Below are 26,387 nucleotides of genomic sequence, written 5' to 3' on the forward strand. Positions count from 1 at the left end.
TGCATATTTGTGATCCAATTTTCATAAGTGGGGCATACAAAAAGTCAACATGCGAATCAAGTATACTGGACCTGCTCTCCTCCCCGGCTGCCTCCCTGCTCCTAGCCTCTCCTTCCCCTCCCTCAGCCCCGTCACAGCCAGCCTCCTACCCCCGCCCCCTCTCAGCCCCTCTCCGCCTCCTGCTCAGCCCGGCCTTTCTCAGCTTCTCCCTGCTTCCTCCCTCTTCCCTTCCCCCACTACCTGCCCCCTCCTCCACTCTCTGCCCCCTCTCAGCCCCCTCCCCCGTTACCTGCCCTCTCCTCACCTCTCCGCCCCCCTCCCCCACTACCTGCCCCCGCCTCCTCTCTCCACCCCCTCGCCTCCTTTTCCCCCCCTCCGCTCCCCTCCCCCCCCCCCCCCCCTCTCAACCCTTCCCCCACCGCCTCCCTCCTCAGCCCTCCCCGTCCCCTCCCTACCCCTACCCGCCTCCTTCCCCATCCCCTTCTCTGTCTCTCCCCCTCCCTGCCCCCTTTCCTCCTCTCCCCGCCTCCTTCCCTCCTTAGCCTGCTCTCTTGCATCCCCTTCCCCTCCTCCCCTCAGCCTCTCCCCGCCCCCTCTCTCTACCCTACCTCCTATCCTTCCAACCCCTTCCTTTCCTTGCGGCAGGGTCACTGAACGAAGCTTTTATCCATGTTTAAATCAGCCTTCCCACCTCGATTGGCGATGGATTTTCAATCAGCCAATCCTATCCCGCTTCCACAAGCCACGAAAATAGTCACATTCTCAGAAGACGAGTTGCAACAGCTCAAGAAAGATGTAGAACTTGAAAGTTCTACCACTTTGATCGCACGCATCTATGGGTCTCATCCTTCAAGATCACAAGCCAAAGACCGGATGCTTGTGGCGCTCCCCTCATACCTCACCCCTCGACTCAAAGATGTTCGCTTACTAGGGTGAGGTTACTTCCAGGTTGTTTTTGATTCACCGGAAGCTGCTAGCATTGTGCTCAAAGCCGGGTACTTCCAATTGGGACATAGAAAGATTATCTTTGACCCTGTCATGTTGGACTTTGACCCTGTGGAGGAGGCCAAGCAAGGGTTCTCTTTTTTCATTCGATTTGACAGTCTACCATAGGTTTACCATCGATTACTCAAATTAATTGGGGAGTACTTTGGTATTATCACCGAGACCCCCCCCCCTTTCCTGGTTTGCCCACTACAGCTACAGAGGCGATAAGTTCTCATAGGGTTCCTGGAGTTAGGGTCCTTTCGCTGGACCCTAATTTATCTAATGACCATGTCATGCTTCAGCGCTCGGATGGTTCTTTCTTTCGACAGAGATTGGAGATCGCAGGTAGACAGGACCAGTGCAGGATCTACACACCTGTTGAGCATTCCGCCATGGAATGCCCAAAAAAGAAGAAGAGGCCCAAAAAGCCTTCTTGTACGACAGCTCCCCCTAGACCTCGACAAGGGGATGGTACGGTTCCACCAGCACCACCTCCTCGACCTCGACAGAGTGTTGGTATAATTCCAACACCACCTCCTCGACCTCGACAAAGTGTTGGTACAGCTCCTTCACGTCAAAGTGTTGTGAGTGGCAGGATGCTCCCTAGGCCATCTCTATTCGGCGACACCTAGTTCAGCCTTGTTCTCTAGAGGATGTGCCTATCTCCCGAAATAGACCGCTACATGCTGATGTGGATTCTGCTTGAGAGATATTGGCTAGTATTACTGCTTGGCAAATCTGGAGGGCCAGATGCACAGAGGCCTTCAATGGATCATAGGTCCACCCTTCTCATACGTTGGCTAGTATTTGGGCTGACACCATTCACACTCTCATGGCCAATTGGGCAAGCATGCAGGGGTCCTCCCGGGCAGCCTCTGCCAGAAGGGTTATACTCCTTACGGAATGGAGGGGCTCCCCCTTTTTCTCAGAGACTACATCAGGGTTGAGGTGGCATTTTCAGCCTCAACCTTGGTTTCTCTCCAGCTCTTTTTGAGTTTTTCTTTACTCTTCTAGAGTGTTTTTTATCATGCCCAGTATGATGTATTTCCACATCGAGCTTGCTCACATTGGTTTTTTTCATACTTAATAGAAGTCTCTTTCATGAAACAAAAAAGTCAACATATGGGAGACCTGAATGGCCTGTAAGACCAATCTTCAACAAGGCACCAGGAGAGCCTACAATGCATCTTAAAAGAAAAAGAGAGAGAATTAAGGAAAAGGAGATTCAAGGAACACTATGAGGGAAATTAAATACATTAAACTTTTTAGTAAATTGAGGGAAAGGAGATTAAAGGAACACTACGAAGAGGAAAACTTTCATGAAACCTAAAAACTTTCCAAGTGCATATTTGTCATCTGAATTCAAGTTAATTTTCTTAATACTCATAACAAAGAATCAACATATGGGAAACTTGATGGCCTGTAAGACCAAACTATAACAAGATACCCAACTGATAGAGAGCCTACAATACATTTTAAAGGAAAAAAAGAGAGAATAAAATTATGGAACTGATTTGCAGATTTGATATATCATATCCTCACCACCTGAAGGCATGAAAGAGTTTCATCTACTTACTGCTTCCAGAACCAAACCCCAGCATCTTTTCCAGCAGCTGGAAGGCCAGTTTTGTAATGATCCTATCTGCAATCAGTTTCTCCTGCTTCTCACCTTTGAGAATGCAACAAATTATTTCTGCAGAAGATAATATTATTCAGCAATCAGACGTTCTAGTGTAATAATGACAGAATATTTTTTTTGCCTTGGTCTTACATGCAAAGTATTCAACAAGATGGTCATAGTGTTCAAAACATCTTGGCATTGACGTCTAACATTTAATGTGATAAAAAAACAGCCTTGCACCATGGTCTTTTGGTTCATTCACAGAATTTAAAGTTTGATATTGATTCAAAAAAGTTCACTGACCAATCTAACAGTATTCGACCTATATTTTTCAGAGAGTTGATCCTGGTGTTCCTAGAACATGATCTCTCTTTGAACATTTCTCTTGATATTTTCATGAGATTTTAGACCCTTGCAACATTACAGATTTTGTATCTTTCCTCTCTAACGTCCCAAAGTTTACAGGGAATGTATACCTGTGCGTGTTTGGTCTATATAATATGACTGTAGCCCATGATTTGGTTTCTGGACTATATTCGTGCACATAGAGAAGCAAAGATAGGTTGTGATAGCTTAAAGATTATTTTTGTACAGGAATGTATACATACACTAGATCCCCACTTGTCCTCTCTCCCGCCTGGCTGAATTAACCTACAGGAGTGTATACATACACCAGATTCCCACTTGTCCTTTCTCCTGCCTGGCTGGATTAACCTATAAGTTCATCTATCAAGTGAAGCAGGTTCTATAACTTTGAAGCAGCATGACCATTCTCATCAAAGAAAACCATTTTATAAAAGAAAAGTCTTTTTCTCATCATAAAAAACCTGAGAAACTATCACCAATATCTGAGAGTGTCCTGTTTCAGGCAAGTCCACAAAGTCACATACCTAGATGAATCCAGGAACATTCCCAAACTCATCCTCTAAAAACGCAACATAGTGCAGTTTCAATCTCATGATAGTCACTCACAAGGTTGAAAACCATAAACTCCATCATGCATAGCAAGGACTAGCTACTATGACATCCCCACTGACGTCATCAGCACCCAACAATGGGTGTAGACCATAGTATAAAAATATGCTCTCACACATACAAATCCACACCCCCACACATACTTGAGCATCCATTATACAAAGTCTTCGTACTGAGTTTCTGTCGGCACTCCAGAGGTGAAGGGCAGACTCAGCCATGATGAAGGCTAGCACTAAAGGAGAAGGCTAATCAAAAGGTAGTCCAAAATCTCTTCATTCCAGCTACAACTGCTTGTGAAGTCTAAACATTTTCATTTTAGTCTCTCCCCAACGAGCATCTAAATCTAAATCTAGCTGATAGGGCAATGCACCATTTAAGATGGAAAGAATTATCACAATACCACCAGGCCGCAACTTGGACGAAAACTTCACAAGGTCATTTGGATACAAACATATCATTCTAAGGACCAAGCAGCATGTTGAACTTCATTAATAAAAGAAGAGAATATTACTCTAGATGAACATGCTTTCTTTCCCAACGTGAAGATGGGGTGAATCAGGGCATGAAGTTCAATTCCAGATCCAACCAAAACTGTGATGTATGATCTTTTCATATATGACATGGCCTCGAGACATCAATGAGATCCCGAGGGAAATCTGTCCCTCAGTAGTAGTAAAATCTTTTATTTGCAGCTTAAATCATCATAAAAAAAAGTACCATACAGTGGTTATAACGTGAGAAGAGCTGAGGGAAATCAATGTGCCAGATTGCTCTCGATTTCTCCGTCTAGCATGCGTCCCCCCCCCCCCCCCCCCAAAAAAAAAAAAGGTTTTGTCATAACCTCCCCCATGCTAATCACCCAGCCTCTCGTCCCTTTACTCCTAGCTGCTCCCTTCAGTCGCATCTCTGCCTGTCCCTTCTCAGGCTGCTGTGCTGCCCCTTCCACCATGTCCACCCTGACCTCTAAGCAGTTTTCCCTGTCTGTTACCACTCCTGCTTCTCCTCTCCTAGAGATCTCCCCCCCATGTCTTGTCACAACACTACCAGCTTGGCATGCTGCACTTCCTCCCCTCCCCCTCGGCTCCAATCCTTGGCAGCCCCCCCACTGCCTTTTACAGCCTCCTGCCTCTCCTTTCTTCCTAAGCCCCATATCTCAGCCCCTTCTTCTCCCATCTTGGTTTGGGGTAGTTTTCTTCTTCCCTCTCTCAGCCCCTTTCCACCTTGGCTGGGGGTGGTGCTGCTAGAGTAGAAGTTTCCAACTGAAGGGCAATGCTTTAATTGTTTTAGCCGCCCTCTTGTCCCACCGGCAAAAGTAGTCTTAAGGCGCTCTCTTCTACATTCCATTACACCATTGAAAGGACTACTTGGAAGCCTCTAGATAATGGAATGGGAAATGCAGGCCCATTCTCAAAGCAAGAAATTCCAATTTTGGCAAGGCTTTGATGTGGATGTAAGAAGCACTCTCTATAACAACACAAAAGGGCAATATTATTACATTGAGAGTGATTATGAGGGATGTTTCTTAAAGGAATTATTTTTCAACACTTTTTTTAGGTAATAACAAGGGTACAAAGGGATGTCTATGAATTAAAAAATTTATGTTATGTAAAAATGAATGAGTGATTAGTCTGTATATTTTTATGATAAAGGGATCTAGTTCTAGTGAAAACAAATGTGTAAAAACCATGTTTCCTAAAGAAATACAATTTTTTTAATCTCTTGAAAAACACGCTCGGATAAACTTACTCATAGATTTTTGCTCGTAAAATTGATGCATCCGGAATGTGACATGTGGCATGTAGAACCATCTAGGGAGTTGTGGGGCTTTATATACAACATGTGGGGGAAATAACGTGAGAATTTGAATCGAGCTTGTTGTCACGAAAGATTGGCTGGGAGGAACAAAGTTGTGTCATCACCCGTGATGAGTGAGAGTTTAATTGTGGTACGTTTCATTTGGTATTAGAGTGCAGGGATGTGGATATTCATTTTTGTAGATATTTTCATCTAGAGGACCAACTGTCGTATTTTATTTTATAGCGCTTCAAGTATATGGTTAAAGAAATCACTGTCAAGGTCCTTGGTGAGGGCGAATTGGCACTGACTAGATGGTTCTAAGGTCAGGGGCCTAGGTGCACCAAAATGTGTGATTGCCAAGGGGCAAATGGAATTAAATGATACTCCACGAGAGGGGTAAATGGTGTACCAAAGGATGGCCCTAGGAACATGACATTGGCATGTAGAACCATCTAGGGAGTTGTGGGCTTTGTGTACAACATGCACGGGAAACAACGTGAGAAATTGAATCGAGCTTGTTGTCACGAAGATTGGCTAGGAGGAACAAAGTTGTGTCATCGCCAATGATGAGTGAGAGTTTAAATGTGGTACGTTTCACAAACTCCCCGTTCTATGGGGTCCGCCCGTGAGGCTTCTCCCTCAACCTCCATTGCTATTGATTCACATTTATCCATTTAGTCTCAAGGGTCTTTTTTTTAAAAACCCAATGCACACTACCAAAGTTGAAATTACTAGTTGCATAAACCAGATTCGAAACCCACTGCTATACAAGCATGCTCCCATTATCCCAAATCAACCAAAAGACCAAAGCCCTGTGACATAGTGCCTTTCCCCTAATCTAGGGAATTAACTGCAACTCCAAAAAAACTGCAAAGATCTAAAACCCCCAATTTGAAAGCTCAAAAAATTCCAAAGCTCCAAACTATAAAGCAGAAAATGCACAACAACTAAAAACTACTGCCTCTTCCCTATGCTAGGGAAATACCCGCAAACCAAAGTAACCGCAAAATCCCACAACTGTAGCTAAGACCCAAAGGAATCTCAAAATTCCAATCAAAAGTAAACAAGGAATAGAAAACCCCCTGGTCCAATTTGTCTTTTGCAACCTCTATGATCATACAACTACTTGTCTACGTCGAAGTTGGGACAAGGGAATTTCTAGATTGTCAACATGTAGGAGTGAGGCCAATTATGTTCTCATCACTGCTGTGTCCTAGACCTAGCTCTCAATAAATTACTTGTCAGTGTGTGTGTGAGGGATTTTTACAACAATAGGAGTTGAGGGAGCTGCCATGAGAGCCCCATTGTGGGACCGAGGGCTACCGTGCCGCACAAAGGCTCAAGAAGATGTCATTGCAAGCCAAATTTTGCTACGTATAGTGTTTGAAGGAAACTGGAAGCTTGGAAGAGGACAGTGGAAGGGGGGAAAATAATAGGGGGCACTGCAAGGGTGGGAGGGGAGCAAGAAAATAGAGCGAGGGGGGAGGGATTTTGACAACAATAGGAGTTGAGGGAGCCGCCATAAGAGCTCCTTGTGGAACTGAGGGTTAGCAACAAGATGTCATTGCAAGCCAAATTTGATACGTGCATTACCAAACAGAGTGAGCAGACTTGGTCCAAGCCAATGACCAATTTTGGTTCAAGCCAATGACCAGACTTCGTGTGGTACAGACCGAGGAGTAGGATAGTCCAGGTCCCGGAGGGAGCAGGCTGCAATTTTAGAGGATTAATCTTAGCTAGAGGTAAGTATTTTCATCTTGGCTTTGTCCCTAGACATGATCTTGATGACAAAAACCCTTTTTGTAAACAACATCCAATTAACACACAGGCTTATGCTTTGAAGATCATTTCTTCCCTCTTTGGCAAAAACTTCTGGGGATTAGGATTAGGGTGATTGGGGACATTATTGGTCTATGCTTGTCAATCCTCATTGGGAAACTAGTATGCTTTAAAGTGTGGCAATCATTGATTGACGTGTCACCAATATAGCATTTTCCCATGCATGGTCATATAGCCATGGACCCACAGGAATAACTGTGATCACAGCATGCACGCTTACTTGCCCAATTATTATCCTCTTGTACTTGAAAAGGGATATTTCATGAGCTATTTTTGGCTCCTTTGAAAAGATACAAAAGTGGTCCGTCCGCTTAGCTACCTTGCTTGGGCAGAAATCATTCAGAATTAGACACCACGGCAAGTTGGGGAATGGCAGTGGGCACACCAAAATCAAGACTTCCAGGTAGAAGGTTAAATTAGCATTTGCACACTTAAAGCCATGCTATGCCTGAAGTGCTGCTCTTGATGAGCTTTGATGAGATGGACTAGGACGTTGGAACTATTGAAGCTAAGAAAGTACATTCAGAGGGTTTTATGCATACAGCTTTGGTCTACTTTATTCATCCTTATGCATGTGCAAGATGATAGTAATTCTCCAATCCAATATGATCACACTCCTCTTTTCTTATGGAAATGCAATTCAGCTTCTTGGTTTCAGTTTTTGTGACACTAAACACCACAGCATACACCTTGATAAAGTATAATTGAAACAGAAAATCTGAGCTTGGGATTTTTCGCCATACAACTCATGAAGTTATTTTTTCCTCCTTACTGACTAAGATGTGTCTTTTCCTTCTGCAAACCTTCCGTATTCCCTCAGAGTTATAATTTGAGTTGATGATCCATTCTTGGCATTTAGTGTATTGTTACGTAGCTTCTAAAGTTACTTATAAACAATATCAGACACAGGTTATCAAGTACCTTTAATGACATCGATGGCTTGATGTGCATAAGTTGCTAAGTATACATCATTGGTGCCCTAAATACAAATCCGCCTGTTAGTTGTGCAGGTTCAAGGTAAATGTGCTGAACATTCGAGTGGAGATTCATCATAAAAGGCCATGGTGACATTCATTTAAGGAAAATGCACTCCTGGCATCGTAGTTTAACAATTTCCAGATAATCAGAATACTTACAGAGTTTATCTTTTCCAGCAGGTCAACAAGAAATTCACAAGTGCATGAAAGCTGTTTTTCTTTATCTGAGTCAGGTAGTATAGCCCTGTGCTGATATACAAAGGTTCATTAGAGCACTTGCCTCAAGCCTCTTATTACAACATGCAAAACAAGACATCTTTTCAAGATTATTACTTCCCTCCCTAGAAGAAAGGTCAAATAAATTGAAGAAACACTCATGGGGGATTGTGAAGCCGAGGAAGAGCAATCAATTAGGGAGGCTCCTGCTAAGGTCATGCAGAAATGGTGACTGCCAAAGGAAAGCGCGTCATCTAACACTATCAGGGCTGCCATGTGACGATTCACTAGATCTCAATCTCCCTGTCCATGCATTAGATCCACTAGTAGAGGACTCTCTGGGTCCACTCAAGGCTTGAGATTGCTGCTCTGCATTTATTGCAGCATTCCCATTTCCTACATCTGCATCTCCTACCATAACAGTTGGTGCATACCAGCTGCTCATTTCATCCTCTAAACCCCTGACAAAATCACACAAAGCAGTCTTTCTGGGACATGCACCCACTCACAGGAGAGCCTTGTTCCCGACTCCCTCGTCCTCATGAGCAGGACCATAGTGGGTTGGAACGTACACGGGCTCCACGACCATGTTCATAGCCAACCACAGTACCTAATACTTTGGCAGGAGAGTCTCTCCTTCCAAGTTGTCGATGGGATCATGGTAGGGGTAATATGTTAGATCCCCTAACCCTAACCCTAAATGGGTTTGTATATATTCTATTTTTTCAACTGAATCTGCACAGAGTTCCCAACATTCCTAGATGTCTGCTTTGTGTTTTCAAGTTTTCAGAATGGCTGGCCATTGTATATATTAACCACTCTCCCCTTTCTACTAACAAACTTCCATGGATTAATGAATCTTAGAGAATGTCCTTGCGCGACTTCGTCTGCGAGAGTATAATCATAAGCCTCTGGTCACGTGACATCCTTCGCGGCTTAGAATTACGGACATTTATAGTCTTTATTACAGGGATGCCCCAATAGTAAGCAGCCGAAGGGCAACTGTCAATGCCTCTTGCACACTGGGAGGCATTGAGACAAAGATGATGTGGTGGTCTCTTATTAGTCTCATACTCAGAGCAAATCTTTGCATCTGATCAGCTTGGGCCTATAGAATTTCTTATAACAAAGCAGCCACATCCTCGGTCTTTCCTTCCAAGTTGTCAAGGGGATCATGGTGGGGGTAGCATGCACAGGGACACTCCAATGGTAAGTTGCAGAAGAGCAACTCTCAAGGCTTCTTGCACACTGGTGGTCTCCTATAATCTATTAGTCTCCCTTTATCCATGGTGATAATTGAGAGAGTAGCTATGTGAAGATAGTTGAATGCAATGTAGGTGGAAGATGCTCGTCTAGGCTCATTGTGAAGAGGAACCAAAGAGTGGAGCTAAAGGAGAATCTTCATGATAGTAAAAGAGGAAAACCCAAGGCTTGAAGATAGACAATAATTTTGCCTGAAACAAGGAAGGCTGCCAAAGGTGTCTTGCAACAGTGTGGCCACAAGAGAGTGATGTAGGTGAAGGGAGAATTCCAATAAGATGAGAAGCTGGAAAAAGTCACACGAAGGATATTGGCGTGAAGATGACAAGGTGATAGGAAATGAAAGGGAAGAGAGGCATGCCACAGCCATTGTAGGCAAAGGAGGTGGAGGTAAGTCATGAGTAGGTGATTGCAATAGTAAACACAAAGTGATATACAAATGGTCTAGTAGCTGCCCATAAGAGATTGTAGCAAGAAAGCTTGTAGCGATGGAAGGAAGGATCCAAGGAAACTTGCTTGGCACTTGTCCACTAAGAAATACTTTTGGCTATGGAGGAGAGGGTCCAAGGAAGCTTGCTGGGCACTTCTCCACTAAGAAAAACTTGTTGCATCCACAGCAAGAGATCCTCAAAGCTTGTAGCCATGAAAGCAGGCAACCTTCTCAAGTAATGCATACTAGTCAAGATATCTTAATGCTTTTGTGGTCCTTTCTTCATCCTTAAAAAGATTAGCGACGTGGCCTACAGGTTGCGTTTGCCTGATGGTGTTTGGGTACACCCAGTCTTTCAATTCAATGGACTGAAAAAGAAGCTGGGCGGGGGAGATAATTTAGCCTCTAAGGACGAACTTACAGACTTGAGGATCTAACCACTTGTGTCCCATGATCCGGAATGCCTTATCGCTTATAGGGATCAGCAACTTAGGAACATAGTTGTTCAGAGATGAAGGTTAATTGGAAAGATCGCTCAGAAGAGATAGTACTTAGGAAAGTATTTGAGTCTCTTCAGCATCAATTCCAAGAGTTTATGTCTCAATCTTTCTCTGAATAAGGGGACGAGAACGTTATGTCCACGTCTTAGCATAACGTCGATAGTGTTGTCGAGGTCACATCAACCTAGGATTATGTAACCTAACCCTGAAATAGTTAGGATACTCTTAAGGTTGAGCCACCTAGGACACCCTACGCCTGTATAAGTGTGAGTGAGCCTTAGCTCATTTGAGGCATTCTTGGGAGTGGTGCCTCCAAAGAATACCCACGCCACCTTAGGTACAGTTAGGATACTCTTAAGGTTGAGACAACTAGGACACCCTACACCTGTCTAAGTGTGAGTGAGCCTTAGCTCATTTGAGGCATTCTTGGGAGTGGTGCCTCCAAAGAATACCCAGGCCTACGCCTCCCTAGGATGGAGCACGTCCAGGCCTATGTCTCCCTAACAACATCTCTGTGCAGATGGGGCTGCGTGGTATGGGATTTGTATCCTTGTGTTTGTGTTCTATCTCCTGTTGATGTTTGCAGGTAGCTTGTAGATAGAGGATTGCGTTGTACCTCTAAGTTAGCTGGGGCTAAGCTGTAAGGGGTGTTTCACCACTGCTCAAGAGCATCAAAGGCAACAGTGGCCATTGAAAAAGTAATGAAGATCCATGTCATGGGAACATTGGGAATGTGGAGGAAGCATCATTTACCACCATCAAAATTTGATGAAGCCTCTTAGAAGACTCTCTTTCTTTGCATAAAATATGCACACTTGCTATAGACCCAAGCTTTTTCAGTTAGACAAGGAATCTTTTATACAGCCCACATGAACTAAGCTTAAAGTGAACTATGATTTCAGTTAGACAAGGATTCTGTTATACAGCCCACATGAACTAAGCTTAAAGTGGAATATGATTTGTGTTTCAACTACAAGGACCCAATGCAGTTTCACAGCTGATGGCTAAGGCTGTTTCACTAAAGAACGTCTCTTATTCAAAGCTATGAGGCATTATAGGAAGTCTCAAGCAAAAGTAACATCAAATCCCAAAGGTAAGACTTGATGTCTCACGATGACGATAAAGTTGATACTATACATCATCTGTCCAATTTTGCTAGCTGAAACGGGCCTTCTAATTTCAACGGGCATGTTACTAGCAAGGTGCCTGGAATACTCTTCATAACTGTGCCCACCCTAACTGTTGAGTGGAAGCATGGAATGTTGTCTGTGGAGAGAGGGGGAGATACTATGCTCATGCATACAGACATCACATCATGGATACTCGGGACTATGTTGACTACTATCTTTACCCTTTAGGTTGGGCCTGGCAATCACCAAGAATACCCCCTTATACAATTGCTGGTCCTTAAATGAAGGCATACATCTTGGTCCCCACTAAAGGGCTAGGCTGAGGCTATGGATATGTCCATGGCTGAGGCTAACCTGGAGCTGATTCCATGATAGGATAGTACATGTAGAAGCTAGGGCTTCTGTAGGACTGTTGCTGGCTGCTGCAAGTGCTGCACTACTGCTGGGGCTGTTACCAATGCTGCTGCTGAGGCTACTGATGGAGCAGAATGAGGGGAAATGTTCCTTTTATAGTCCTCAAATCCTGTAAGTGCAAAGGCTGCTGCAGATCCCTATTGCTGTTCCGGGCCAGACCTATTATGGGTACTATATATGGCCTAGACTGGCTGCTGTCCTATATGTATTGCTGCAGTACCCTTCTGTGGGCTGCAGCAAGGCAGCCATGCCATGGGCTGCAGATGCCCTTGACAGGGGAAGCTTTGCACAGGGGCATTGGATTTTCAGGAAGTCAAGAAATTCAAACTGACTTCGTTCCTACAAGGTAATGATAATTATAACCAAAAGGGTTCGTAAAGAGAGGGTTTGTGGTTGCAGAGATGTCGTTTAGATGGCAACAATCTGCCTGATTGGAAAGAAGAATGGGTCACAAAATAATTTGGAAATGTTTCGCAAAAGCCACAGGGATTCTGCTATCAAAGACAGGTACAGCCCATGCAGATCTATGCAAAACAAGGTCAATCACAGAGACATCTACGTGTTCAACTCTTGCAAAGTAGATAAGGTTTGAACCTATGACATATGAATTCCTACAGACGATGGGTTTGATCCCAATCCCCTAGGAATACCTCACAAGACGGAGAAGGATAGAGAGAGCAGACAAGACTTGCAAGCTCTTGTAAACCAAAGAGGCAAAGTATAAAACCCACATGCTCTTCTAATTTGCAACTAGGAAGAAAACAGACTATGTTGTCAACCTGCAATCATAAAACTCAGCAACCTTTTGAAGCAACAATCCGATTTGCTTGGAAGCTACAAGAAAAATATTTCAAATTCAGGAAGAGACGTTGAAACTGTTGAAGATAAGTGCACACTAAGTGTACTATTTCCCTGGTCTACATTTGTCTAGTCTCAGTTTAGTCTTTTTGTCTTGAGTGTGTGCCATGTGGCACCTCTACAATTATCCCATAAGCACTCTTGCTCTATGTCTTGTACTTTGGCCCATATATTCATGGGTCACATCATTGCAATCTATCTAGCTTGTGTCTTGTCTACACTCTTCTCAAGGTACTTCTTTGTCTTTCAATCTTGTTCTTATTTTACTTCTAGTTTTCTAGTTTCTAGTTCTTCCTTTTATATTCCTACATGGTATCAGAGCCATGTAGATCCCTCTTCTCTCCACTCAGTCTGCTGTAGCCGCACCTCTTCCAGTTATCCTCTGCTTCTACCTTGATCTCGTGAGCTGAAGGAGCCGCCTCTTCTAAGTTTTCTGCCCCGCTCAGCTGGTTGCCATCATCTCCGAAACAGGCCGTCTCTTTCTGCCCCGCTATCTCTCTGCCAGATCTGCACCACCACATCAGGCCGCCATCTCTCTGCCAGTTCTGCGCGTCATTTCTGCCAGCCGCTGCTGTTCTTGCTCAGTTCTGCCCGCCATTGCTGCGCTCACCTCTTTCAACAGGCTGCACCTCTCCACCTGCTGTTCGTGATCTGCACCATCTTCTCTCTTGATGCTCAAGCTCAAGGTCTTAGTGCTGCGAACCACGGAGATCGCCTGAGAGCTGCCCACATCTTGCCTACGGCATTGCTTTGGAGCTCGCGCTGCCTGCACCTTTTGGACCACGCCCCTCTCTGCGCCTTTGCCTCTGCCTGGGATTAAGGTACTGTGCATTGCCTCTTTCAGTTTGCTGAGCAGTCTCTTTTGCTGGTTCCTCATGCTTCCATGGGCTGTCACATGCTATGGCCTTGACAAGTGGTGAGCAAGCCGGCTTCTTGGATCTCTTCTTTCATTCATTTCTGCAATATTGTAAGGGAATAGACACTGCCCTTGCATCTTAGCAAGAGGTAAGACCTTCCCACATGGCCTCTTCTACTCATTCTCTCATGTTTATTGACAAATTCAATGGGTCCAACTTTCATACTTGGCAAATCAAAATCAAGTGCCATCTTATGAAAGAAGGTCTTTGGGACGTTGTTCACCGTGCTGCTCCCAAAGATTCCAATATTGAGCAAGTTGTCACTGCCAAGAATGACAAAGCCTATGCTATCATTTTGCTCGGTCTTGGAGATGATTACATTCATCACATCTCCGACATACAGTCTGCTCCTCAAGCATGGATCACTTTGGATACCCTTTTTGGACCCCGATCTAAAAACTCTAAGGTTGCACTTATGATCTCATTCTTTGATCTACATATGCAGGAAGGAGCTACTATAGCCTCTTATGTCAATTATCTTCGCAGTCTTATGGTTCAGCTTGCATCTATGAAGTCCCCCATCTCCGAAGATATTGCTATTGCTGTGCTTCTCAAAAGCTTACCTGACACCTATGCTACTCTTGTCACTACCTTCAAGTATCACAATAATCCTACTCTTGAAGTTATCATCAATGCTCTCCAAGAGGAAGAAAGAACTCAACAACGAAAGGTAACTGACACTGCATTTTTAGCAAAGAAAGGAAGTTCTAAGGTAAGAAAGCCTTGCACTCATTGTGGCAAAACTAATCATATGGAGAAGGACTGTTTCAAGGCTCATCCATGCACCATTTGTGGCCGTGATAATCACCGGGAGAAGGACTGCTACTCCAAACCCTCTACATCAGCCCCTGCATCTACCTCAGCCATGTTGCTGCAACATCTCCATCAGCAGATCTTGCTGTTCCTTCCTCATATGATGAGAAGTGGGCTTTCTGATTACTTCATGTTTCTTGTCTACCACTTTGACCACCAATGATGTAGGTCAAAGGGTTCTAGTGTCTTAACATTCTGCTTTTGGACCTGAGGAGGGAATGTCTCCAAGGTCTATCTCTTTGTCTACAGTCAGTCTTCTGTCTATCTAGTCTTGTCTGTCTGTCTATTTGTCTATCAATCTGACTGTGTTTTGTTTTAGATCCATCTTGTCCCTACCCTTGTGGACCCATATGAGGATATCACTTGAGGAGGGGTGTCTCAGGATCTTTGTCTATCATGTCTTCTGTCTCGTTTCTCAGTCTATTGGTCTTTATGTCTGTCTTCTAGTCATGTCTTTCTGTCTTCCTCCTAGTGTCCACTTAAGGAGGGTGTTGAAGATAAGTGCACACTAGGTGTACTATTTCCCTAGTCTACATTTGTCTAGTCTCAGTTTAGTCTTTGTGTCTTGAGTGTGTGCCATGTGGCACCTCTACAATTATCCCATAAGCACTCTTGCTCTATGTCTTGTACTTTGGCCCATATATTCATGGGTCACATCATTGCAATCTATCTAGCTTGTGTCTTGTCTACACTCTTCTCAAGGTACTTCTTTGTCTTTCAATCTTGTTCTTATTTTACTTCTAGTTTTCTAGTTTCTAGTTCTTCCTTTTATATTCCTACAGAAACAACCTAGCAGTATTCTGCTTTACTTACTTTTCTCTACTACTGAAAACATCCATCCCCACTGGACATTCATAGGATATTTAATTTTGATTTCATTTGACTTGTGTTTGCACCTTTTGAAGGAAGGAGAGAAAAAACTTACATTCCACAGCATGCACACAAGCTTGAGTGCAGATGATTTTTACAATATCTACCATTAGCACACAAAAAAACAGATGCGGTAAAACATTTTGTCATGCAATCAAATTCCATAAGCCTTCTTCTGAGCTAAAATCTCAAGAAGCTCCCAAAGGCTTCTCTGTGGCTTGTCCATAGAGGGATGATCACCCAGATGTCTCACAATCAGCTTACCCCATCAACATGCTTGTCACCTAAGGAGTAGATAGTGTATGGGAGATGATTAATAGCTTGTCAGCAAAGAAAGAGGATTGACGCTCTTGTGTGCTGGAGCTCCACATCATCTTGTTCCTGCATCGGCTACTTGGCAACCAATTTGTCAAGAGCTGACACTAGAACAGGTCGTTGACTTGGAGAAGACAGTATCCTTTTCTCCAAAGGCAGGCATGGTATCCATTGGTATTACTGCCCCCTGCCCCCCCCAGCCTGGCTGTTGTTACCTAGGCCTTCTATGCTTCCTTAGACCCTCGGTCTATTTGGCTAAGCTTTGTGCAACCAAAGAATGAATGGTCTTAACAAATTACACAGCCCAAATTTGAGCAACGCTGACAACTCAGGTAGAAGTTTGCTTGTGTATACTTTTTTTCACTTAATAAAAAATATTTTTTTAAAGGAAAGAGCAAAACAAATTTCCATAGTACACAACCACTCTTTCATTCAGGTAGAGATCATGAACATTTCTAAAGTCAGAATTAAAGCATAACTGCACATACAATGTTCCTTTTGCGCGCCTTCGTTTGCTCCCATCTGGTAACTGACAACACCATCAGCAATTGTCATTGTGTGGCCGAAAAGAGAGCCAGAATTTGTACATATCTAGAAGCTTTTCTAGTATAACATCTAGAGCATAGTAGGAAAGGTTATTGCAAAAACTCTGAACTCTTTAAATTGACCACCTTGTTTTTCCTGTGAAAGTGTAATATATCACTTTTTGAGCAGAGTACAACATGGGGACCAACCGGTCTAACCATACCAGTCCTGAAGAATTGCCGAAACAGTAACTGATCAACATCATTTTCATCCACATTAGAGAATATTGTTTCCAACGTTCTTTCACTGCCCTGGAAAAAGCTGCATTTGCATGAAACAGAAGGGAGCAATATTTCTGATGCAGTAAAATCTGCCACACAGAGAAAGCAGCTAGCTTAAAGGGCCAACTGGGGGAAATTAATCTGTCTCTGGTTGAGATAATACATAAGAATTCCAGCAGACCTTTCGGGATGCAAAAAAAAGCAGCAATCCAATTACCACACTGTGCTTGCTGCAGGTCTTTTCGAAGTATTTCTAATTCTTTCTTTCGAGATTTAGCCTGAATAGGAAAGAGAAAACAAGTTACAAGGATTCTACTTAGAATCACCATGAAGCTCTCCATAAACTTGAAAACAAGAGTACATGCTGCAGAAAATCAAGTCCCTCCTACAAGCCCTGTCCCCCACCCCCCCCACCCCCCTCTCCTGCTCTCCTCTTCCTGTGCTTTTCCTCACCTTTTATCTGCCTCTTCACTCCCTTGCTGCCTCTCCCCCCACTCTGCTGCTCTCTTCTTCCTGTGCTCTTGCATCTGCCTCTCCACTTTGCTTCCCGTTACTTCTTGCCTCCCTTTCCAACCCCAGCTCTTTGACCTCCATCCCTTCTTGCTGCCTCCATTTCCTGCTCTCCTACTATTCCACAACTTCCCACTGTCCCTTTCCATATCACCCCCCCCTCCCTGCACCTGCTGCTCCGATGTCTCATCCCTATCCCAATTCCTGCTCTCTCCATCCCTTTTGCTCTTCCAACCCTTATTGCCTTGTAACAACCCCATGATTTGAAGGTCAACCTTGGTAAAACCAAGGTCTTGATCTTCAATACATCTCGACCTGTTCTGCACCGGGAGCAGTTCATGTTTGGCGGATCGCCTGTTGAAATTGTTTCGTCATATACATACCTTGGGGTTATCTTCTCTAGTGCTATCTTCACTATGAGACCCACTATGCAGGCCCGCATGAACAGGGGATACACTTCATTGGCAAGATTAGAGAGGCAGTACTTCCGCTCACTGTGGCTCACACTTTCAAGATCCATGACTCTTGGTCTGTCCAGCAGGGATGTACAGCAGCCCTTGTTGGGGGCGAGAGGTTCTCATGCTATTGCAAATGATCCGTGGGTAAGCCGTCTGTCCCTCACCATATTATTCAGGTTGAGTTTGGGTCATCCCCACTACAGCTGGATGCAGTATTACCTTTACCAGGTCAGGGGGTGCGGGGATTGCACTTTTGGGTTCAGCAGATTACCATGGCAACAACACTCTATCGCCAACTTCATGCTTCCGCTGTCTCATCCACCTGTATGACTAATGATGATCATGATGAGGATGATGATGATACTGATGTATAGTCGATCACTCTGACATGACTATGTTGTACTTAGCACTAGCTTTTTGCATTCTACATTGGTGTGGATGCTTGTTTAGTAGCTCCACCCTCACAATTTGTTTGTATCAGGATTCTCACAGTCTCATAGACCCATCAGTCTTTCGAAGACTTTAATAAACTCTCTCTCTCTCTCTCTCTCTCTCTCTCTCTCTCTCTCTCTTTACACATTGGAGGATTGCAAGACAGCTGTCTTAGCTGTTTTGGAATGGAAGAGGAAGAGGAACACATTGATGAGAGCAAGATCGTTCAACTCAAGAAGGCAGTACCACAAGTCGATTGGGATGAGAATGGCATAAGCTTCATCACTCCAAAAAGTAACCAGGCACAGATTTACTTCAAAGAAAAAAGCTCAAGGGTCAAGATCCTTAGACAAACCAACAAGCTGAAAGGTGCTATGACCCAACTCAAACAACGGGCAAATGAACTCATCAAAGTGAAAGAAGCAAGGAAGGAAGGTAACTGGGCGGTCTACCGAGATGGGCAAGCACTGATAAGAGATTTCAAACCTAAACCCAAAGACTCACTCTTAAACTAATGTTATTCAAATCATTCTTACATAATACCTGAATGTAGTTATGTTATGCTATTATAATAATATGGGGCTGAGTTGTTGTACTCCCCCACAGACTCTCAGTCTCTAACTGATGTTGTAGTTTTTTTTGTCCCATAGACCCGTGAGGTCTTCCGAGGATGTTAATCTCTCTCTCTCTCTCTCTCTCTCTCTCTCTCGCTCTCTCTCTCTCTCTCTATTGGTCAATTTATACAAGAAGGGAGACAACAACGCAGAAGTACATATGTACACTTATAGCAGTGCATAAACGGAGGGCTTTAGCCTCACTTCGCACCCGATCACACCAGCTGCAAATAGAAACAGGGGGATGGAAAAAGATGCCAAGGGAGAGTAGAATATGCCAACTATGTGATCAAGGTATGGTTGAAACAGAAGAACACATGGTAATGATATGCCCTCACTATGCACACATTAGGGAAGAGTTCAATCACCTCCTTGAGGGACATAACAAACTGGCTGATTTGCTGCATAAAGGGTCACCTTCAGCTTTAGGAACATTTGTGTATAAGCTCTTCAAGCATAGGAATCCACCTGAATCCTAGAAGGTGGTTTCTCTTTCCACCCTCCCATCTTCGGGAGGAGCTTTCATGTACTTGTGATATTGTATTGCTCAGGTCCCATAGGCCGGTTTTGGTCTTCAGAGGACGATAATATATTCTTCTTCTTCTTCTTCTCTCTCTCTCTCTCTCTCTCTCTCTCTCTCTCTTCACCAAAAGGGGGTAAAGGATGCCGTAATGAAACTTCATAATGGCCGAGCGAAGGATCATGAGGAACTATGCACTAAGTTCATTGCATATGGGATTAACCTCCTAGCCCCGATCTTAGCCAAGCTATTTAATGAAGCCATTTGCTTGGGGTTTCCACGCACCTGGACCATCAACACTATCTCACCCATCCACAAGGCAAGGGATCCCATGGACCCAGAGAACTACAGGACCATTATGATTGGACATGTCATGTCCAAGATTTATGCATCAGTACTTGATTCTGAGGTCAGCAAATTTGCAGAGTGTTGAGGACTCAGTGCAGCGAGACAGGCCAGTTTCAGGCGAGATCATGGGACCATGGACCACATTCTCGCGCTCAAAAGTATCATGGAGGAGGCGAGGGCACAGAGCAGAGGGTTTACTGTTGCTTTGTGGATTTCCACAAGGCATTTGACACCGTTCCGAGAGCCCACCTCATACGACGCCTACAAGATTTGGGTTACGACTCGGAGATCATTTGGGCTGTCATGGCACTTTATGAGCAAGTTTCAGGCAGAGTCCAAACAGGATCTGGATGGACAGACGAGATCATGAGTACTATCGGGGTCAACAAGGGTGCCCATTATCACCTACCTTGTTTGGCCTCTACATCGACGACTGATGCAGGCATAGGATGGGGTAGGCTGCTCTCTCGCGGGCACGCTGATCCGGATATTACTTTATGCAGATGACGTGGCTCTCTTGTCTTCCTTAGCAGAGGGGCTCCAGAGACACCTGGATGCACTACAATTCTTTTGTGAGTCTCATGATTTGAAGGTCAACTTGGGTAAAACCAAGGTTATGATCTTCAATACATCTCGAGTCGTCATGCGCGATGAACATTTCACATTTAATGGGTCCCCTGTTGAGGTAGTTTCATCACACACTTATCGCGGGGTCGTCTTTTCCGAACCCACCTTCACCATGAGACCCACAATGCAGGCGCGCTTGAGCAAAGGATATGCTTCATTGGCTAGACTAGAGAGACAGTGCTTCCGCTCTCATTTTCAGGATCCACAGACCAAAGGGTTGCTTTTTGACTCCTTGGTCCGCCCTACAGGGATGTATGGCAGCCCATGCTGGGGGCCAAATTTGTCGGATACAGAGTGGGCCAGGGTGGAGCGGCTACAGGTTCTCATGTTATCACGGATGATCCGTGGTAAGCCACTTGTCCCTCACCAGATCATTCGGGTAGAGTTTGGGTACCCCATTACAGCTAGATGCTGCATTTTAGGTCTTTACATATATGCACCGAGTCAGGGAGTATGGGGATTACACATCCAGGCGTAGCATTGTCCTCTTCTATGGCTAGCACTGTCCTCTTCTATGGCACTTGCAGCAAGCGGAGATCAGAGGTGTTGGTATGAACGCACAGAGAGATGGTTTGCAGGACTAGGGCTCCACATGACAAACTACCTCCTTTCCAGTACAGCATGGATGCTCCTTTCTCTCCCCTCCTATCACACGAGGTCAACCAGGTTATCCGTGAAAATGTACTACAGCTACACACATTCCAGAGTTGGTTGAACCCGAGTGATCTTCCAGTGAAGCTGGGCTTCTACAGAGATCACTTCCTACATATCACAGCGGAGGGTTTCATTGATCCACCAGGATACACGAAAATTCACCTACCCCACTCGCTGAGGATCTCCCTTGGGCAGTTTCAGGTCTCTTCACACAAACTTCGTATCGAGAGCGGCCAAGCAGAGCAGTTACCCACGGAGAGGCGCATATGCACACTGTGTGACATGCAGGAGGTTGAGACAGAGGAGCATTTCATCATCAACTGTCATGTTTACTATGAGATCCGAGGGCATTTCTACTACCTCTTCAGAGATAGTTATGGGATGTTGGCCCGTGTCCTCTCCTACCCAAACCAGCAATACTTGGCTGGTTTCATTCATGAGATGATCAGACACCACGATAGGATACTTCGAGCACGGAGACATGAGCAGACTTCTCCCTCGACTGATACCTCTCAGAACTCTATCACGGAGTTCTTTCAGCCAGATCACATCCCCACGAGGCGAGACCTCGACATGACCGTGACCCGGAGCCTGTGACCCGACAACTTAAACAGAGGGTTCACTCACAGATCACACTTGGGGACATCCCCTCCTTGTTTAGGATCGGAGCCCGGACAATGGGGGTCACAGTAGCCTTGGTTAGACGCAGAGCTACAACCAAGAGATGTACCAGGACTGCAACCTTGAGGGAGCAACAACGTTCTATTGCTGACCTCATGCCTCCACTTCCACAGCCACATCCATCTTGATGTCATGTTGATGACGATGATGATGGTTGCTCAAGCGGAGGGTTGACTCAGCTCAAGCGAAGGGTTGACCCAGCTCAAACAGAGGGTTGACTCACAGATCACACTTGGGGACATCCCCTCCTTGTTTAGGGTCGGAGCTTGAACGACGGGGGTCACAGTGGCCTTGGTTAGATGTAGAGCTACGACCAAGAGACGTACCAGGACTGCACCCTTGAGGGGGCAACAACGTTCTATTGCTGACCTCATGCCTCCACTTCCACAGCCTCATCCATCTTGATTTCTTGTTGATGACGATGATGATGGTTATGATGATGCTGAGATTGATATATATAGTCAGGATATGACTATGTTGTACTTAGGACTTAATACTACCATTTTGCATTTTTTGCATTCTGCATTGGTGTGGATGCTCGTTTAGTAGCTCCACTACCACAGCTCATTGTATCAGGTTTTTCACAATCTCATAGACCCATCGGTCTTCCAAAGACTTTAATAAACTTTCTCTCTCTCTCTCTCTCTCTCTCTCTCTCTCTCTCTCTCTCTCACCCTCCCTCCCGCTGTTGCTCCCCCTCCCGCTACCCTCCCGCTGCTGCTCCCCCTCCCACTACCCTCCCTCCCGCTGCTACCCTCCCTCCCGCTCGACGCCCCCTCGCCGCCCCCTCCCTACCGCTACCCTCCCTCCCGCTGCTGTCCCCCCTCGCCGCTCTCCCTCAACGCCCCCTCGCCGCCCCCTCGCTCGACGCCCCCTCGCTCGACGCCCCCTCGCCGCCCCCCCTCGCCGCCCAGCAGACTCCCCCCCAAATAGGGAGACATGGTCTATGAGACTCAGACTCAGCACACAGTACCTTTGGCATGCACCGTATGGAACTGTAATGGTACCCTCTGGTCTAACCCTGGGAACTTCTCAGAGTCATACACTAGACGCGACATCGCTTTCTATATAGAGACACATGAGAGCCCCGAGCGCCCTCTCCCCTTGGTCAGTGGCTATACCTGGGAGTCAGTATTCCGTGAGGAGACCAGACATACTGGGGCGGTTCGAGGGTCAGGCGGAGTTGCAATACTCCTTCGCTCAGCGCTCACGAGCTTGACATCCGTGGTTAGACGGGATGCCCATGCCCGTTACCTATGGCTCCAATTCCGACGCCCCTCCACACGCGACCTCTTTATTGCAGTCTACTATTTTCCTCCTGAGGCGTCACATTTCGCACGGATGCTTCGCGAGGATACGGGGGTATCCCCCTATCTAGATCTCTACTCAGACATTGTGGAGTTCTCCAGACGCGGAGAGGTCCTCCTAGTTGGGGATTTCAACGCAAGGACAGGTGCACGTCAGACATCACTCCTGGATTTCCACTCAGATCCGGTCCTATTACCTGAGATGGACACAGAGGACTCGGGCTTCCCTCGCTCCTCGGCTGACAGTCGCGCTCCCGTTACTGGGTATGGGCAGGCTCTTTTGGACCTTGGACGTATACATGATCTGGTCATCTACAATGGACTAGATCGGTGGCCTGCCTCCTCTGGTTTCATATGTTTCCCACATGGCGGAGGAGCCAGTGTCGTCGACTATATTCTGGGATCTCCTGCTTTAGCCCCACAGATCACTGACTTCCGCACTGCACCCTTACCCCCAGGAGCCGATCACACTTACCTTTTCTTTCATATACTTGCATCCCGAGCTCCTCCCAGCCACACCCCGCACTATACTACCTATCATGATATACACTTCGATCATAACCTCTCACCTGATTACTCAGCCCACCTAGCCTCCCTCCTCAGACACATAGGCACCATACCCTCTCTAGATCACCGAGCCACCCTTATCACCCACTCCCTTCACAATGCAGCCCGCCACATCTTTCCTTCCACTGCCCGGTCCACCCGCCCTCCACCCGTTTGGCTCTACCCCTTGCAACAGATGGTATGATGACGAGTGCAAAGCATTACGCCGCACACTCCGACTCACAACCCAGCGAAACGCTAGGGCCAACCCACGTCTCACCAGGGATTATCGTCGACTAGTCCATCGCAAGAAGCTAGCCTTCCTGCGCCAGAATGAGGATACGCTACTGAACATTCTGTTTAGTAGCAACTCCAAGGATTTCTGGAGGAAATTCCTAGAAAGCCGATCCCCCTCCCCCCTCGCGGACACTTCCCTCTGGCACACCTACGCACGCACACTCTATGATATCCCTGATCAGCCTCCTCCCGACCTCTCAGCCACCCCCTGCCCCAATTCTTGTATCCTCTTCACAACCCAGGGAGTCACCCACGCAGCACATAAGCTTCATAACGGTCGAGCTAAGGATCATGAGGGCCTATGCACAGAGTTTGTTGCCTATGGCATCAAAACTCTAGCCCCCATCCTGGCAACGCTATTCAATGAAGCTCTCTGTCACGGGTTCCCCAGAGCCTGGACCCTGAACACTATCACACCCATCCACAAAGCAGGAGATCCCATGGATCGAGGGAATTACAGGACCATCATGGTTGGACATGTTATGTCCAAGATCTATGCATCAGTGTTAGATGGCGAGGTCAGTGCTTGCGCAGAGATACAGGGGCTCAGGGCATCCGGATAGGCCGGCTTCAGGACGGATCACTCGACTTACGATCACATTTTTACACTTAGAGGGATCATTGAGGAGGCCAGACACAGGAGACAGAGAGTATATTGTTGCTTTGTGGATTTCCGCAAGGCATTCGACACCATTCCCCATGCCCGACTCATCAGACGTCTGCAGGAGTTAGGCTACGACTCGGCGATTATCTGGGCAGTAGTAGCTCTCTATGAGCGGGTGACGGGGCAGGTCAGGATTGGCACCAACTGGACCCTAGAGATCACGAGCACTATCGGAGTCAAACAAGGATGTCCCTTGTCACCGACTCTATTTGGCCTCTACATCGACGAGCTCGAGACCACCATCAGGACACTCAGAGGTGCAGGCTGCTCTCTTGCGGAGACTGCCATCCAGATTCTCCTATACGCAGACGATGTAGTACTACTATCCTCTTCTGCTACTGGTCTTCAGCGACACTTGGATGGACTTCAGGCCTTCTGTGATACACATGACTTGAAGGTCAACCTTGGGAAAACCAAGGTGATGATCTTCAACACTTCCAGACCCGCTATGCACCGAGAGCAGTTCCTCTTCACCGGCGACCCTGTTGAGATAGTTGACTCCTACACATACTTGGGCGTTGTCTTCTCAGGCTCGACCTTCACGATGCGCCCGGCCATGCAGGCCAGGATCAGCCGGGGATACGCCGCTCTTGCCACACTGGAGCGACAGTGCTACCACTCCCACTTCCAAGACCCGCGGACCAAGTCTCTCCTTTTTTATTCTTTGGTCCACCCAGCAGGCATGTATGGTAGCCCTTGGTGGGGAGTCGACCTTTCAGACACAGAGTGGGCTCGAGTTGAGCACCTGTGCAGATACTGATGTTTGCTCGGATGATCCGTAGCAAACCATCGATACCACACCAGATCATTCTAGCAGAGTTCGGCGCCTCACCCCTACAGCTTGATGCCGCTTTTCAGGCTATCACCTACCTCCACAGAGTCGGGGATTTTGGCTCCTCCGCTGACGGTCGCCTCCGCCTACCTTGGTTAGCCCTATCCTCCTCTATGACCTTATCTGTTGATGGGGACCAGCGATGCTGGTATAGTCGTCTTTCCAGTTGGTTCACCCGACTGGGCCTCGACTTAGACCGATTGCCTCCTTTTCAGTACAGCCTCGATGCTCCACCATCTCCTCTCTCCCCCAATGACCAAGAGGTCAACCCGCTCATTCGGGCGGATCTGCTCCAGCTCCACACCTAGCGAACATGGTTTCTTCACTCCGAGCTTCCTGTGAAGCTCGACTTCTACCGCCGACACTGCCTCCAGATCTCACAAGAGGGCTTCATCACACCTCCGGGTTACACACAACTTCATCTACCACATGCGCTCCGGATCTCCCTCGGTCAGTTTAGGGTCTCGTCACACCGATTACGGATCGAGAGTGGATGCACAGAGGGTATCCCACGAGAGGACCGCCTTTGCCCACTTTGCGACTTACAGGAGATCGAGTCGGAGGAGCATTTTGCTTTCAGATGTCCTATCTATTATGCCATTCGAGGCCGATACCACTGCCTCTTCCGCAACGGATTCGGCTCCCTCCCACACATGCTACAATTCCCGGATCAGCGGTGCCTAGCCGCTTTCTTACATGAGATGACCCGCCATCGAGATACTTCTCTCCGAGCACGGCGACACGAGCAGCACACACAGCGTGAGGACACCCAGCGGCCTATCACTGACTTCTTTCAGTCACAGGATACCTCTTCTCAGTCTAGCCGACGACGCAGACATGAGCGAGAGCCAGAGCCACGACAGCTGCGTCAGCGGACAGACTCACACATCCAGGTCCATGACATCTCGTCTCTGCTCTCGGCCCGCCCCACTGGGGTTACCGTTGCCCTCATCCACAGGGCCACCCGCCGCCCCCGACGACCGAGCTCGACTAGGCCACGTGACGTCAGAGGCCAATCATCTATCGCAGGGTTTTTTCCGACTTCCCATTTGATGGCCCCTCTATGATTGGTCTCTGACGATCACCACCTGCACATGTATACTGTATCTCTCCCCTCTGCCCCATTTTTTTGTGCCCCCCCCTTCTTTCTTTGTATCATCTGAGGTAGACAC

General features: G+C 46.4%; 1 protein-coding gene across 1 annotated transcript in view; it reads right to left on the minus strand.

The window, feature by feature from the left end:
- MPS1 (multipolar spindle 1) overlaps nt 1–26,387 on the minus strand; it is a 60,543-nt gene that overhangs the window by 10,723 nt on the left and 23,433 nt on the right. Inside the window, exons 13-18 of the mRNA XM_087373192.1 lie at nt 16,943–17,003; nt 16,668–16,814; nt 16,408–16,448; nt 8,356–8,445; nt 8,141–8,198; nt 2,564–2,680 (exon numbers count right to left, since the gene is read on the minus strand). Coding sequence (XP_087229318.1) covers nt 2,564–2,680; nt 8,141–8,198; nt 8,356–8,445; nt 16,408–16,448; nt 16,668–16,814; nt 16,943–17,003 — 514 coding nt within the window. The remainder of the gene's footprint in view (nt 1–2,563; nt 2,681–8,140; nt 8,199–8,355; nt 8,446–16,407; nt 16,449–16,667; nt 16,815–16,942; nt 17,004–26,387) is intronic.

The sequence above is a fragment of the Dipteris shenzhenensis genome, chromosome 4 (genome assembly GCF_047967505.1).
Source record: "Dipteris shenzhenensis isolate YYH24624 ecotype China chromosome 4, Dip_SZ_1.0, whole genome shotgun sequence".
Taxonomy (NCBI): Eukaryota; Viridiplantae; Streptophyta; class Polypodiopsida; order Gleicheniales; family Dipteridaceae; genus Dipteris; species Dipteris shenzhenensis.